A 15,924-nucleotide genomic window follows, 5' to 3' on the forward strand; every position below is an offset into this window, starting at 1 on the left:
GAGAATGGTGACTGAAAAGTAAAAAGGTTACTGATAAACTGAAATGTAAAGCCAAATAGGAGCTGGAAAACCAGGGAAGGCACGAGAAAGGTCTAGCAGATGGAGGCCAGCAAACCTACATTGGAAGCAGAGCCTCTGTGCACTTGGGCATGACCAGTTCTGACAGTCCAGGTAGAGTAAGAAGAGAACCTAAACCAGAACACAGCCCAGTTCTTAACAGCTCAGTTGTGATGGATGTGTTGCCTTGGGAAAGAACTCTCCCTCCACACAGTACCCAAATCTCTGCTTGATGTGCAATTTTTTAAAAAGGTCAGATTTTCACACTAAAAGTAGAGATTCATTGCCAAAAGTCCACAAAAAAAGAGGGACCTAGGTGGTGGGATTTCCAACAGGCCCTTCTACCCAGCTTCAACTTCTTCCTCCCAGAACTCTTTTTTGTTTGTCAGTTGTTTTTTTGTTTTGGGTTTTTTTTTTTTTTTTCTGCACCTGTGTCACGCAGAAGAAGTTCCAGGGCCAAGGACCAAACCCATGCTACAGCAGCAACTAGAGCCACAGCAGTGACAATGCCAGATCCTTAACCCTGAGCTACCAGGGAACTCCCTTCTAGAATGCTTATCCCTCCAAGTTTAGAGCAGCAGGGGTTCTGAAAAGCAGTAGAGTCTTCCCAGGTAAGGCTCTCTCTCATTAGAGAGAATCATAATGCTTCCTCCAATTGCCATTTCCAGCCAGCCCTTCAGTTCTGTTGTTAGCAAAACTTTCTCCAGGTTTCTAGTATGTGATTAATGCTCATCATGGAATTCCTATGCTGAATCACTGTGTCCCTATTTACAACTTCTTGTAATGATTTCAATAGGAATTTGAGGACAAAGGAGCTCTGGCTCATTCAGCTGTTGACAGTAGGCTCAGGCCCTAACAGGGAAAAAAAAAAATGGAGGGACTTGAGGGATGATGTCCCAGCAAGGATGGGCTCCCTAAAATTCTTCACTCAGGACTTGCACTGACAGGCAACTTAGGTCCAATATGCTCTTCCAGACCTCCCTCCTCCCACCCCCTCCACCCACCTATCCCTGCCAGGCTTACCACCATCCTCCCGGGAAGTCAGAACAGTCGCTCTTATAGGGCAGCCAGAAGAAACAACAGACTTAGTAGGAGCAGTTGGAGAGCTAGGAGGAAAGGTGAAAAAGAGAAACGGATTTAAGAAGGAGGAGAGGTCAATGGCATATGGTGACGTGTAAAATTAGGTAGGATGGCAAAGGAAAAGATGGTGGTGAAGAGGTGACTGATTCTGTTTGAAAGAGCCGTTCACAGGAGAGTGACTGCATGACAATGGAATTGTAGGGGACTGAGTGAGTGTGAACATATACTATATGGACCAGTTTATCAAAAAGGTTGTCTCAGAAGGAAAGAAAAACCACATACTATTTGTTAAGCACATTTTACGAGGTACCATAAGACCATCAATCCTCCTCCCCCAAAACCACAAGGTTAACATTATATTTATAAGCAAGGAAACTGAGCCTGCCAGCAGGTGGCAGAGTTAGGATTCAAAACCCAGATCTTCCCATTACTCCACATGGCTTCTAATTCTAATTAGATATTATGACTAGAATCCCGGAGGGACTATTCCAGAGTCCCAAAGTTATGACTGCTAAGAAAGTAAAGTAGAAGGGGCAGGTAACATGCCTGTGAATGTCAAAGAAGCTTTCACAAAGAAGAGAACAGACACAAATGATCTGGAAGGTCAAGGGGAAGGCATATGCCAAGGGGATATGTTGCAGGGAGTTAGAAGAGAAGGCTGGGCTTTCTCTAAAGGAGGAAAAGTATACCTGAGTGAGCCTAGCACCTGAAATAACAGAACAATTTATATTTGCTGAGAAGCAGAGAGCCTGTGGACAGGCGGGTGGCGGGAAGAAAGCTTGTAAAGAAAAGAGAAGTCAGGTCATTTAGATTATATATCATTCTTAGGAATCTCAGTTTTATCTTGTGGAAAGAAGAGACCCATTGAAGAATTTAATCAAGGTAATAACATGAGCAGATTAGTGTTTTGGAAAGATCACTCTGGAGGCAGGGGGTGGCAGATGGGCTGGGGGCCAGGAAAGAAGTGACTGAGGGTGCTGGGAAGGACTGATAAGTGGGTGAAGGTGCTTGAGAAAAGGATCAACATTGAGGGAAGGGAAACTGGGATGACAATGAGGTTCCTGCCATCGGTGACTCAGGATGATAATAATAACCAAAATAGAGAATACAGGAGGAGGAACAGACCTGAGAGGAAATGTGAGATTATTTATCTCTGTGTGCCTAGAGTCCAGCCCAGGGTCTGACTTAGTAGGAAAGCATCAAATCTATGCTGATAGGAATTTGGTTTTAATGTTTAATTTAAAGTGTATGTCACACCCAGGTGAAGATGTTTAGTAAGTGGTTAGATATATAGATCAGAAGCTTAAACCAAAGATGCAGGCTTCAGGAGTTCCTGTTGTGGCACAACAGAAAGGAATCTGACTAGTTACCGTCTACTACCTCACTCAGTAGATGGGGAATGCAGCGTTGTCCTGAGCTGTGGTGTAGTTTGCAGACGCAGCTCAGATCCTGTGTTGCTGTGGCTATAGCCTAGGCAAGCCAGCTATAGCTCTGATTTAACCCCTAGCCTGGGAACCACGGGTGCCACCCTAAAAAGAAAAAAAAAAAAAAAAAAAAAAAAAGGTGCAGGCTTCAGATGTGGCTTTATGAATCAAGACATTAAGTGTAGGGGTGAGAATAGAAGACAAATGACGGGCTCTGGGAAAGAGCCAAGAAAGAACATCCAGACAGGTAGGAGAATGAGGAGGGTATAGGGTCATTAAAATAATAAATGAGTTTCCAGAGAGAAAAGGTCAGAAGGGTCATGCTGCAGAGATGCCCAGTGAAAGCGTGTGTACGTTGGACTTGGTAAGTAGGTTTTCATCTCTCACTTGGGTAAGAGATTTTCAGCTGAGCAGTGGTGGTGAAAACTAGATTGCTCTGGGCTGAGAAATGAGTGGGGAGGGGAGAAAAAGCAAACAGCAAGAAAAAACTTGGCCTTGAAGGAAAAAGATATCACAAGTTTGAGTTAAGGTTGATTTTGTGTTTGTTTATTATAAGAAGAAAGAAGCTTGAGATTGGAGGAGGGTCTAATGGAGAAGGAAAAATTGTAGAGATGGAGAAGAGTGGCATTAAGAAGACGGGTAGAGGAGTTCCCGTCACAGCGCAGTGGTTAACGAATCCGACTAGGAACCATGAGGTTGCGGGTTCGGTCCCTGCCCTTGCTCAGTGGGTTAACGATCCGGCGTTGCCATGAGCTGTGGTGTAGGTTGCAGACGCGGCTCGGATCCCACGTTGCTGTGGCTCTGGCGTAGGCCGGTGGCTACAGCTCCGATTCGACCCCTAGCCTGGGAACCTCCATATGCCGTGGGAGCGGCCCAAGAAATAGCAACAACAACAACAACAAAGGACAAAAAGACAGAAAAAAAAAAAAAAGAAGAAGAAGACGGGTAGAGAGGTTGACTGCAGATTCAGAGTAGGACTTCTGACAAAGGAGAGGAAAAGACAGGGATTCATGCAGGTGCAGGTATATTTAAGTTGGAGCATGTGGAAAAAAATTGTTTAAAAACAAAAATAATAACACTGTAGTAGGGGGTTTACAACATATGTAGAAAGAAACTTAATAGTAATATAAAGGCTGGAGAAGGACATACAGAAGTATACTATCATAAGTTTCTTATATATGAAGGGATATAGTATCACTTGAAGGTAGGCTTGATAAGTTGAAAATATAAACTATAAACTCTATTTTATTTTATTTTTATTTTTTATTTATTTTTGGCCACACTCACAGCATGCAAAAGTTTCTGGGCCAGAGGTCAAACCCACATCATAGCAGGGACAATGCCAGATCCTTAACTGCTAAGCCACAAGGAACTCCGCATACTATAAACTCTAAAGCAACCACTAATACAGTAAAACACAGAGTTACAGCCAATAATTCAACAAAGGAAATAAAATGGAATCATTTAGAAGTATTCAATTAACCTGAAAAAAAAAGCCATCAAAAGAAGAAAGAGCATCAAAGAGGAAAGGCAATTTTTTAAAAACAAGAACAATGGCAAGATATCTTGTGTTTATGGAACAGAAGAATTAATATTGTTTTGGAGTTCCCGTCGTGGTTCAGTGGTTAACAAATCCGACTAGGAACCATGAGGTTGTGAGTTCAATCCCTGGCCTCACTCAGTGTGTTAAGAATCTGGTGTTGCCATGAGCTGTGGTGTAGGTCGCAGACATGGCTCAGATCTGAGCAACAGCTCTGATTCAACCCCTAGCCTGGGAACCTCCATATGCTGTGGGTGCGGCCCTAGAAAAGACCAAAAAAAAGACCAAAAAAAAAAAGAAGAATTAATATTATTTAGGAGTTCCCACTGTGGCTCAGTGGAAACAAACCTCACTAGTATCCATGAGGATGCGGGTTCAATACCTGGCCTTTCTTAGTAGGTTAAGGATCCAGCGTTGATGTGATCTGTGATGTTGGTTGCAGATGTGGCTTGGATCTGGCATTGCTGTGGTGTGGCGTAGGCTGGTAGCTACATCTCCGATTTTGATTCCTAGCCTGGGAACATCCATATGCTGAGGGTGCGGCAATTCCTATCAAAATTCCAATGGCACTCTTCAGAGAAATATAAAAAACAATCCTAAAATTTGTATGGAACTGCACATAATCAAAGCAATCCTGAAGAAAAAGAACAAAGCTAGAGGTATCATGCTACTTGATTTCAAACTAAACCACTAAGATATAGCAATAAAAAACAGTATGGTACTGGCATAAAAAGACATATAGACCAATGAAACAGAGTAGAAAGCCAAGATTTAAGCTCCCACATATACAGTCAACTAATATTCAACAAGGGCACCAAGAACACCCAATGGGGAAAAGACAGTCTTTTGGATAGTCTCTTGAACAAATGGTGTTGAGAAAACTGGATAAACACATAAAGAGCAATGAAACTGGACCCCTATTTACCCCACACAAAAATTAATTCAAAGTGGATCAAAGACTTAAACATAAGACTTGATACCATAAAACTCGTGGGGAGGAAGCTCCTCAACTTTGGTCTTAACAATAATTTCCTGGATGGTAAACTAAAAGCACAAACAGCAAAAGCAAAATTCAAAAAGTAGGACTATAGGGGAGTTCCCATCGTGGCGCAGTGGTTAACGAATCTGACTAGGAATCATGAGGTTGAGAGTTCGATCACTGGCCTAGCTCAGTGGATTAAGGATCCAGTGTTGCCGTGAGCTGTGGTGTAGGTTACAGACGTGGCTTGGATCCCGAGTTGCTGTGGCTCTGGTGTAGGCTGGCGGCTACAGCTCCCTAGCCTAGGAACCTCCATATGCCTCAGGAAGCGGCCCTAGAAAAGACAAAAACAAAACAAAACAAAAAAGTAGGACTATAGCACAAGCTTTTATACAACTTAAAACTTCTATACAACAAAAGAAACAATGAAATGAAAAAGCAAATTACATAATGGGAGAAAGTTTTTGCAAACCATATATTGCATAAAAGGGTAATATCCAAAATATGAAAAGAACTCAAACAACTCTGTAACAACAACAAAAGATACAATTTAAAAATAGACGGAGGAATTGAATAGACATCTTTTTCCAAAGAAGACAGCCAAACAGCCAGGTATGTGAAAAGTTGCTCAACATCACTAATCATCAAGGAAATGAAAACAAAAACCATCTCACACCTGTTAGAATAGTGAGATATAACCTCACAACTGTTATCACCTCACAACTGTTAAGAATGGCTATCATCAAGAGACAAGAGATAACGAGTAAGTTGAGGATGTGAAGAAAAGGAAACTCGTATACACTGTTGGTGGGAATATAAATTGGTTCAAGCACTATGGAAAACAATTTGAAGTTTCTTAAAAAATTAAAAATAGATCCACATAAGACCCAGTAATTCCATTCGGGGTATATGCCTAAAGGAAATGAAAACAGTATATCAAAGATGTATATTCCAGGCTGAGGAAAAGGACCGTTTGTGATGACGTAATGGACATGACTGCTTTTGAGTACGGCCTTACAAGATATGTTGTATTTGAGCAGAAAGACATAAAATGAAAAGACATTTCACTCAGGAGGAATGATGGAAAGCATGACATAGAGGCAGCAAATGATGGTTGACTCTAACTAGAGCAGAGAGGAGCATTAGAAAAGAAATTAATTGTAAAGAGTTAATGCTGGAAGGTCAAGTTAGATAGGGGGCAGAAGTGGGGAAGACTTGAATGCCAGGCTGTGAAGTTGTGTTCTGTTCAGGAAGCAATGGGGAATGATAGAGACTTTTGAACAAGGCAGGTCAGAGTCATGCTTTAGATAGTTCTGATAGAATCTGTATAAGATAGGTTGGCAGCAAGTGATGGGCCTTGGAAACAAGAAATGTACATGGGTGCCATTTGAATAGTATAGCAGAAATGAGTTTCAAAATACAGATTCTACAGTAGTTGATAAAAGAAGGAAAGCAAATCACACACAGAAATACAGAAGGTAAACCAAATGGGGGAAATGCGTAGCTTTACTAGAAATGCAAAGTTAGGAGTTCGTGTCGTGGCTCAGTGGTTAACGAATCCAACTAGGAACCATGAGGTTGTGGGTTCGATCCCTGGCCTTGCTCAGTTGGTTAAGGATCCAGCGTTGCTGCGAGCTGTGGTGTAGGCCACAGATGAGGCTTGGATCACACATTGGTGCGCCTCTGGCGTAGGCCAGCAGCTACAGCTCTGATTAGACCCCTAGCCTGGGAACCTCCACATGCCAAGGGAACAGCCCAAGAAATGGCCAAAAGACAACAAAAACAAAAAAGTGCAAGTTATAACTTTAAGCAAGATTTTATGTAACTTAAAATTTTATGTAACTTAAAATTTTTCAGCTGAGAAAATATAGTTTATGAGGTTTGAGGGGACTGGACACAGTTATATATCAGAGCAGTTTAAGGTGCCAACAACAATCTGACAAAATATGTCAAGGACCTTCCACCTAAGTACTAATATTATCCCTGTTTTACAGCATGAAAATTGAGGCTTGGAGTTCCCATCGTGGTGCAGTGGTTAACGAATCCGACTAGGAACCATGAGGTTGTGGGTTCAATACCTGGCCTTGTTCGGTGGGTTGAGGATCCAGTGTTGCTGTGAGCTGTGGTGTAGGTTGCAGACTCGGCTCGGATCCCACGTTGCTGTGGCTCTGGCGTAGGCCGGTGGCTACAGCTCCAATTCAACCCCTAGCCTGGGAACTTCCATATGCCGTGAGAGTGGCCCAGGAATGGCAAAAAAAAAGAAAAAAAGAAAAAAGAAAACTGAGGCTTAGGGAGGCTAAGTAACTTGCCCATTATCTCGTAAGTGATAGGGTCAGTAGTGCAAAGACACCAGCTTATATCAACTGGGGACAGCTGATTGTTACATTTTCAGGAAATGTGCAAGAATTAATTGAATAATTTTACAAATAAACTACATTAAGAAACAAGGGTAATGAATACTCAAAACATCACTTCCTAATATTTTGCTACATTTTACTGTTACCTAAGCTCTTGAGGTTCTCTCTTGTGTGTGCATGGTAGAAATCTTACATAATGATGTGCCATTGCACATCTCTTCCCAACTCCTCATTCAAAAACAACCCATCAGCCCTGAAATCAGCCCTGTTGAGAGTATTTATATTATAGTCAAATGCTGCAAATCAGAGCTTGATTTACTATTTTGCCTAGATCAAGGATTGGCAAACTATATATAGCCTGGGGTCCAGTCCATCTCACCTTGTTTTTATTTTTTGTTTTTATTTATTAATTTATTTTTGTCTTTTTAGGGCTGCGCACATGGCATAAGGAGGTTCCACCTTGTTTTTATAAATAAAGTTTTATTAGACCACAGCCATGCCCATCTGCTTGGTATTATTCGTGGAGTTTTCCTGCTAAAATGGTAGGGTTGAGTTGCAGCAGAGACCTTACAGCCCATAGCACCTAAAATATTTACTATCAAGTTCTTTATAGAAAAAGTTTGCCAACCCAATGTCTTTTTTTTTGGCTTTTTTCTTTTTTTTTTTTTTTTTTTTTTTTTTGTCTTTTGCCTTTTGTCTTTTTAGGGCCACACCTATGGCATATGGAAGTTCCCAGGCTGGGGGCTGAACTGGAACTTAGCCACTGGCCTACGCCACAGCAACCCAGGATCCCAGCCACGTCTACAACCTACACCACAGCTCACGGCAACACCGGATCCTTAATCCACTGAGAGAGGCCAGGGATTGAACCCGAGTCCTCATGGATAGTAGTTGCGTTCCTTAACCACTGAGCCACGACAGGAACTCCCCAGTGTTTTATTCATTAAGGCAAGCAAAAATATGAACCAATACTCATGGCAATTACTCTTGGAAAGCCAATTCTCAAACATTTACCAAGCACACCACTGGGTAGAGTTCAGATATAGACCTAAGTAGTCTAATGCTAGAATTCACATTAACCACCATATTGCTAAACAAAGTATAAAATATTATGGAAGCATGAAAAATTTATAGAAAGCTGTCAATTCATAGAAGTATGATATATAAAATAAGTGGAAAAAAACAAAAATACAAAGTAGAAATGTCCCACACTGATATATACCATTGATATATATCAGTTTGCATATAAAAGTGAAATTTGGGAGAAGCAAACAGAATTTAAAAATTTAAGCTTGTTTTCTCTATGAAGTCACTGAGTTACTTCTTAAAAAGAAGAAAATACACATCCATATATTCCCTTTAGAAACTATCCACTATTCTCCTCTAAGCTTTTCAGTGTATGACCTCTGTGGTATTTTATAAATACCCAGACTCTTTCCATACCGCAGAACATGGCTTCCATCTGATCTATTTCACCCAGACAACTTCTACAGACATTACTTTTAGGACTATGACTATGACTATGACCAAATTCAAAGATTCTTCTCACTTCTTTCTTGACTCCTGTTACACAGAACATTGTGGATTGATTGTACCTTCATTCTTGTCACTTTCCTCCCTTTTGATTTCCAAGACTGTGCTTTGTAACTTTCTCTACTATCTCTCATGGTTGGTCCTTCCAAGTCTTTAAATTTCTGTATTTCTCTTTATTTCATCCCCAAATCTAAGTATTCCAGAAAAGCTATTTTTAAAAAATTTATGGTTAAGTTCATTTTTAAGCTTCAATTTTCTCTTTTGTTTTGTTTTTGTTTTTAGGGCCGCACCCAGAGCATATGGAGGTATCCAGGCTAGGGGTTGAATCGGAGCTACAGCCACAGCAACACCAGATCTGAGCCACATCTTCGACCTACACCACAGCTCACAGCAATGCTGGATCCTTAACTCAATGAGCGAGGCCAGGGATCAAACCTGTGTCCTCATGAATACTAGTCAGATTCATTTCCACTGAGCCATGACAGGAACTCCTAAGCCTCAATTTTCTAATTGAAAAAAGGGACTAAAATTAGTACCCACTTCTTGTTGTGAATATTAAATTAATTAATTACATGAGGCATTCTGCACAAATAGTAAGTACTCAATAAATATTAGTCATTGTTAATGCTCACTGCTGTTATCTTTGTTGGCAGTCCAACTGCTGCTGATATCGATGAATCATTATTTACGGCATAGGTTTATATAATAATTAATTACATAAAAGTATATATGTGCATATGGTAACAGCAGGTGGCCGTGAGTCTTATTTCCACAAAAGGATCACGAGCTCCTAAGAACAGGGCAAGTTTGACCTCTTCTGATTCCACTGACCACACTGGCTCACCCTGGGCCCTTCCTAACTAAATTGATTTCAGAACACCTGTACCTCTTCTGAGTGGGAGGCTCCAACCCATCCTCAAGGCTGTGTCCTTGATCTTCAGCCCTCTTGGTTTTCTCAGGACTTATTCCTTCTTCCTGTAAGCACAGGTAGAGTTGAAGTCAGTCATAAGGGCTGCCAGGGGTGATGGGGATCACAAGCAGCCAAAGACCCTACATGAGGCCATGCAGCAGCCCACAAAGATGTGCTGAAAATAAACTGTTGAGTTACCGTGAGCTCCAGTCCTGGGTTCTCTATTCCAGTTTCCACTGTGGACGGAGCAATGGCCTCTCTCCCATTTGTTTTCTCCATCTGCTGTTCTCCTGAACAAAAAATTCATTGCCAAGTCTGAAAGATGAGTTGTTCTATAATGTGGGGCTGGGGAGAATCTTTAGGGTCAGTTATCTACAGGAAAAACAAAACTAAAAATGTTTAGAGATTTAGTTGATTTCTTTAAGAACTGAGAATTGACAAGCTTGGAAGAAAAATCCTAAAATAATAAACAATGAAATATAGACTTCTGCTTCCTATCGTGAATAGCTAAGGAAGGGGAAGTAAGAGAAGAAAAATGAAGGACAGAGGAATTGAAGTAAACCAGTGATTTAACCAGGACTCCAAGACCTAAAGGAAGGTTTATGGGACAACTACTTCCTATTAGCCTCCAGGAGGCCCCACTGAGCTGTGCAGAGTAAGAAGAAAAGAGAAAGGGAGGCAGAGGGCAGGAAAGACGGCAGCCCTGAACACACTACTGAAAAAAAAACAAAACAAAAATTAACAGGCTTTCAAGTTCCTGGCCATATTGTAGTATGAGAACTGTTGTTGGAGCATCTAAGAGAGCGGCTCATCAGATAAATAAAAGAAACCTACATGTATGTAGAGTAATCAGAATGGATGTTAATTATCCCAAATAAAGAAAAGTTTTAAAACAAAATGAGAGAATAAAGGAAAAAAGCTAACACTTGAGCCTCACTCTAAGCAACCTTAGTAGATAAACATTCAAGGTTATCTGAGATGTTTTTGTACTTTGTAGAACTTTCCTTTCCCTGTGGAATTGTCTTTTGTTTTTGCTTTTTTACTGTGAACTCTTCAACTACTTAAAATATATAATTTTATTAAACACACATAAACAGACAACTTTTGTTTTATAAATCAGGGCCTTCCTGTATAGGCATAGAACTACTTGAATTTGGTCTAAACACCATAAATTAAGAAATCTGGCAAATCAGGATCCTGCCCTCCTCCAATACCCTTACCTACTCCAGTCTGTAGGATTCCTTCCGGTGCCTCAGTGAAGGACAGAAAGAAAAACCAGTTCCTAGGGACCCTGACTCTGAAGGGAGGGGCTGGGGATAAGGGAGGAGGATTTCCTGATTGGCTCATTCTGCCTTGGGGCCCTTATTTGCTGTGCCTGTCCTTCCCTGTAGAGGACAAGTACAACTCTCAAGTTAAATATTTATATGTTTTAAAGACTACTTTGCAAGGTTAGGTCTAAGAGTTCTGCAGTAATTCCTAACAGGCACTTCAGCAGATGCATTGTCCAGCACTTAAGCTAGGCACAGGGGGAGTCTGTAAAAGAAAAATAAGAGAAAGATCTCAGCACTGAGAAAACTTATCATCATTTTTTACTGGAAAGACAGTTCTAAGAAAACAACAGAAGGGAAGACTGTGTATGATTAAATTCCAAATGACTGCCAGGAAGACTTTCTGTTAAACTATTTTTAACAAATTTTTATTAAGTACTCACTATCACCCAGGCACTGTTTGCTGTGCTGAAGATACAAAGATGAATGGGATGTTGTCTCTGCCATGAAGGAACTTACAAATCAGTGAAGAAAGACATTTGTTGAGAAAGGCTTTACAGAGTTGGGTAACATTAGCCCTGAGTCTGGAAAGTCTTGAAAGGTAAGTAGAGGATCACTGACAGAGGAAAGGAGAAACTTAAAGGCACAGAGGTGCAAAAATTGCTAGAGAAGAGAGGGAAATTTTGGAGAAATTAATGAAGGGGGGGGGGCAAAATAAAATAAGAAATTAGTGAAGGAATGGAGGGGGGGAATGTGAATGGGATGGGAGTGGTTTATCAAGAAATAAGTCTGGTGATGGCATCAAGTGCCTCTATAAGCCAGGCCAACAGGTTAGGCCAAGTGGGGATGCAGGAAAGGATGGATTGGAAGGATGCACCCTGGGGACAAGGAGACCAGTCAGGAGGCAAAAGCAATAGTCAAGGTCAGACATGGTGAGGCTCTAACCGAAGCAGCAGGTGGATATAAGGAAACAAATATATAGGACATGGTGATTTATTGGGCATGGACAGAGTAAATGAATGGGGGCAGTTAATTCTTCAAAATTGTTCAAACTGATTTGTTTCTGCCTACTCCTATCCACCAGCGATACTGAACTTCATGTTACTCCCTAAACACTTGATGTTCCCTTCTGCCTGTGAGACTGTTGTGGATGCTGTTCCTTCTGCCTCTAACACCCTGCCCCTATTTATTTACCTAGAAATTCCTACACTGCCTTCAAGTCTCTGTGGCAAGGCCACTCTCTACAGTGAAGCTTTCTATTACCCCCTTCAGATGAGCCAGGCTGCCTTAAGACCCCTTTCCCCAAGTTCCTACTGCAACATGTTCTTGCACAAGTCTCCAGAACACACCTTATTCTAAAGGTTTACTTGTCTTCCTCTAGACCATGATCTCCTCCAGCACACACTATTTTGCTCACCACTGTATCTCCAGGCTTAAGGCCCATCACAAGATTAGGCAATCAATAAATATTTGTAAAATAAGTGGGAAAAAAAACAAACACAGAATTCTGGCTTGAGGAGTTCCCTTTGTGGCTCAGCGGTTAACGAACCCAACTAGGATCCATGAGGATGCAGGCTCAATCCCTGGCCTCACTCAGTGGGTAAAGGATCTTGTGTTGCTATGGCTATGGCATAGGAAAGCAGCTGTAGCTCCCATTTGCCTCCTAGCCTGGGGAACTTCCATATGCTGTGGGAGTGGCCCTAAAAAGCAAAAAAAAAAAAAAAAATTCTTCTGACTTAGAATATTGGGTATGTGGATGATGATAACAATCACCAAAATAAGAAAATATATCTCTATCTCCTTGGTTACACACACACACACACACACACACACACACACACACACACATCCATAAAAGCCCTAGCATAGTAAACGTGTATTATATTCTGCAACCTAGAGCAATTCATTTTGCTTCTCTGGGCCTCTTCTGTTATTCCTGCCCTGCCTTATTGCCTAATGCTATATCACAAGATTATTAGGAAAATTAATTTAATATAGAAAAAAATTTTGGAAAATAGTAGATGAACTTAACAGTGGTCAGCTACTCTCTTGAGTTCTTATAGTAATGCAGGAATATTAAAGATATTTTCAAGCTGATGTCTGACTACAATCTCAATATGACTGTGAGGTCACTTTTACTCATCCCAGCTCACAGTTTATCTCTGTGTTTCATTTTTACCTTAGATTAGATTACTGCCAGTGGTGGGGCCAGGTCCAGGCGTGGTTATAGGCACAGATCCTAGAGTTCAGTCCAGCTGAAATGATGCCAGGGATCACATCTCTGTCTTCCCTTTCCCTCCCTCTTCACTCTTTCTTTTTCCTATAGAAGGTGTAAAACTCTATGTTTTTCTTATAAATGCAGGCTATGGTACTTATCTCACTTTTCCAATGGATCCAAATTTCCTTTAAATGCAGGTACTATTGATAACACCCAACTGCCAAGAGAAGAGAATTAATCGGGCTGGCACCTCTCCTCAATTAACTTCTGGCTTACAGGCTTGGGCTCTATTGTTTAAATATTTCTTTCTGTCTTATCACTTACAGTTTGATAAGCCCTCTCAAAGTACAGATCAGGAAGAATGAAATGATTTACCCAGAGTAAACAGCTAAGCCAAACCAATATGCTGGGATCTTCACTCCCAGTTCTGTGCTATTTCTGGGCTGTGGGATGAAAGGTAAGAGATGCTTCTGTTCCTACAGCCTTTTATAGTCTTTCCAAAGACTTTCCTACACTTTCACTGCTCATCCTCATAGCATTCCTGTAAGCAAGTCAACTACTAATCTTATTTTAGGCACACAAAAAAATTATATTCAGAGTTCCCGTCGTGGCTCAGCAGAAACGAATCTGACTAGCATCCATGAAGACACAGGTTCAATCCCTTGTCGGGAGCCATAGGGCTGCTCCAGTAAAGAAAGCAAAGCCACAGTCGGCACCTGCATGAGGCTTGTCTGGTTAGCAGAGCTACAGACAAGCTGAAGAAAGAAGAAGGATTGCGGATGCGTGGGGCTTGTCTGGTTAGCAGAGCTACAGACAAGCTGAAGAAAGAAGAAGGATTGCAGAGCAATCCCTTGAAAGACTTCGGTTCCAGGAAAATAAAAATGATATCCCCTAAAAATATGTTAATCTATTTTTCTGTGTTTATCTTTCCTTTTCTATCTCTAGTCACAGCTTTCTTACTGCTAAAGATTTGCCCTGGGTACGTAAAACACTTGAACCAAAACAGAATGAAGTTGTTTAAACAATGTAATGGAAAAAGCCTTTGTTTTGGAGTAACAATTTATGGCACCTATTTTGTGAGAGTATACAGGGGAAACTTATGATTTCAGTCCCTTTACTTAAAAAGAAGTTTGGGGCTGGGAAAATGTTGTTTGGCCTATAAATTGCTATTTTCTATAATAGATATATTTTTAACAGTGTCACTTGTAGCTTTCATCCCTTGTGGGATTTGTTAATTTTTGGGTATAATACTCCTTTCTATTGAAATTGGTGGTTTGGAACTTACGTAAATCAGTACAATAGGTTAAATGCTTAGCTTGCTGGCGCCAAATAAATCGTGGTTTTAGGAATGCCATGAGCCCAAAGCTTTCATGCGTTTTGTTAACCACATACACCTTTAGTTAAAGAATGTTAGGTATCATAGTTTATTACTTATTAAAGCTTTGTTCTTAACATAGAATAGAATAGCTACTGTTGTTGACCTTTTAAGAAAAATACAGTGTGAAACTTTAAGTTTGTAATCTTGTAGGAAAATCTGAAGTTGAAAGGAGCATGTTTTAACTAACCTTATTTTTTGTATCTCGGGTGGAGGGAACAAAAGGGCTTTAAATCAAATGTTAATGTTAAATCTTACACGAAATCTGATTGTGAAATGGTATAAAAACTGATGCTTTTCATTTAATAAATTGGGTCATCTGCAGCATGCAGCTGAGGAGTTGGCTCCAATTCTTTCCGCGCCGTTTGTAGCCCATCCTCTCCTTCGGCACTCCCTGGCTGCTGGGGCTGGACCTCGGCAATCCCTGGCCTCTCTCAATGGGTTAAGGATCCAATGTTGCCATGAGCTGTGGTGTAGGTCACAGACTTGGCTCAGCTCAGATCCCGCGTTGCTGTGGCTGTGGTGTAGGCCAGCAGCTGTAGCTCTGATTTGACCCCTAGCCCTAGCCTTGCTCAGTGGGTTAAGGTTCGGGATTACTGTAAACAGTATATCAACCATACAAATGTTTTTTTTGGAGTCAGTCTTCCAAGGCAATAAAAATAAAAACAAAAATAGGAGTTCCAGTCATGGCTCAGAGGTTAACGAACTCAACTAGGATCCATGAGGATGCATATTTGATCCCTGGCCATCCTCGGTGGGTTGAGGATCCAGCATTGTTGTGAGCTGTGGTATAGGTCACAGACTCAGCTTGGATCCCAAGTTGCTGTGCCTGTGGTGTGGGCCGGCAGTTACAGCTCCGATTCGACCCCTAGCCTGGGAACCTCCATCTGCTGTGCCACGGGCGTGGCCCTAAAAGGACAAAGAACAAAAAATAAATAAATAAATAAAAACAAAAATAAACCAACAGGACCTAATCAAACTTACAAGCTTTTGCACAGCAAAGGAAGCCATAAAAAAGAAAAAAAAAGACAACCTATGGAATGGGAGAAAATAGTTGCAAAGGATACAACTGACAAGGGTTTAATCTCCAAAATATACAGACAACTCATATAACTCAACAGCAACAAAAATGTGGTGACGACAAGTGTTTTCCAATGACCTTATTATTTTTATAATGTCTCAA

At 41.0% G+C, this 15,924-nt stretch overlaps 1 protein-coding gene and 1 long non-coding RNA gene across 10 annotated transcripts in view; one reads left to right on the forward strand and one right to left on the reverse strand.

Annotated features, from left to right (window-relative positions):
- The window catches only part of SLC28A2 (solute carrier family 28 member 2), a 68,164-nt gene that overhangs the window by 26,202 nt on the left and 26,038 nt on the right, over positions 1–15,924 (reverse strand). For 2 of the 9 annotated variants that reach the window (XR_014812023.1, XM_084971203.1), the window contains exons 1-4: positions 11,101–11,144; positions 10,079–10,170; positions 9,857–9,945; positions 1,081–1,163 (exon numbers count right to left, since the gene is read on the reverse strand). Coding sequence is in view for 5 of the 9 variants with exons in the window: in XM_013993042.3 (XP_013848496.1) it covers positions 9,857–9,945; positions 10,079–10,159 (170 nt within the window). In the remaining 4 variants the exon portion in view is untranslated. Of the gene's footprint in view, positions 1–1,080; positions 1,164–9,856; positions 9,946–10,078; positions 10,253–11,100; positions 11,145–15,924 lie in introns of those variants that run through there. The other 7 variants (XR_014812018.1, XM_005659640.4, XM_084971170.1 and 4 more) reach the window with 5 other exon arrangements.
- Positions 11,236–15,072, forward strand: LOC106509010 (uncharacterized). Its single transcript, XR_001306207.3, has 3 exons — positions 11,236–11,749; positions 13,693–13,823; positions 13,941–15,072. It is a non-coding gene; the product is annotated as an uncharacterized LOC106509010 (long non-coding RNA).

Source organism: Sus scrofa, chromosome 1 (genome assembly GCF_054392235.1).
Source record: "Sus scrofa isolate SSC_HxYL_T2T_F1_AM1 chromosome 1, Sscrofa_HxYL_maternal_Yorkshire_Landrace_v2.0, whole genome shotgun sequence".
NCBI classification, from domain to species: Eukaryota; Metazoa; Chordata; class Mammalia; order Artiodactyla; family Suidae; genus Sus; species Sus scrofa.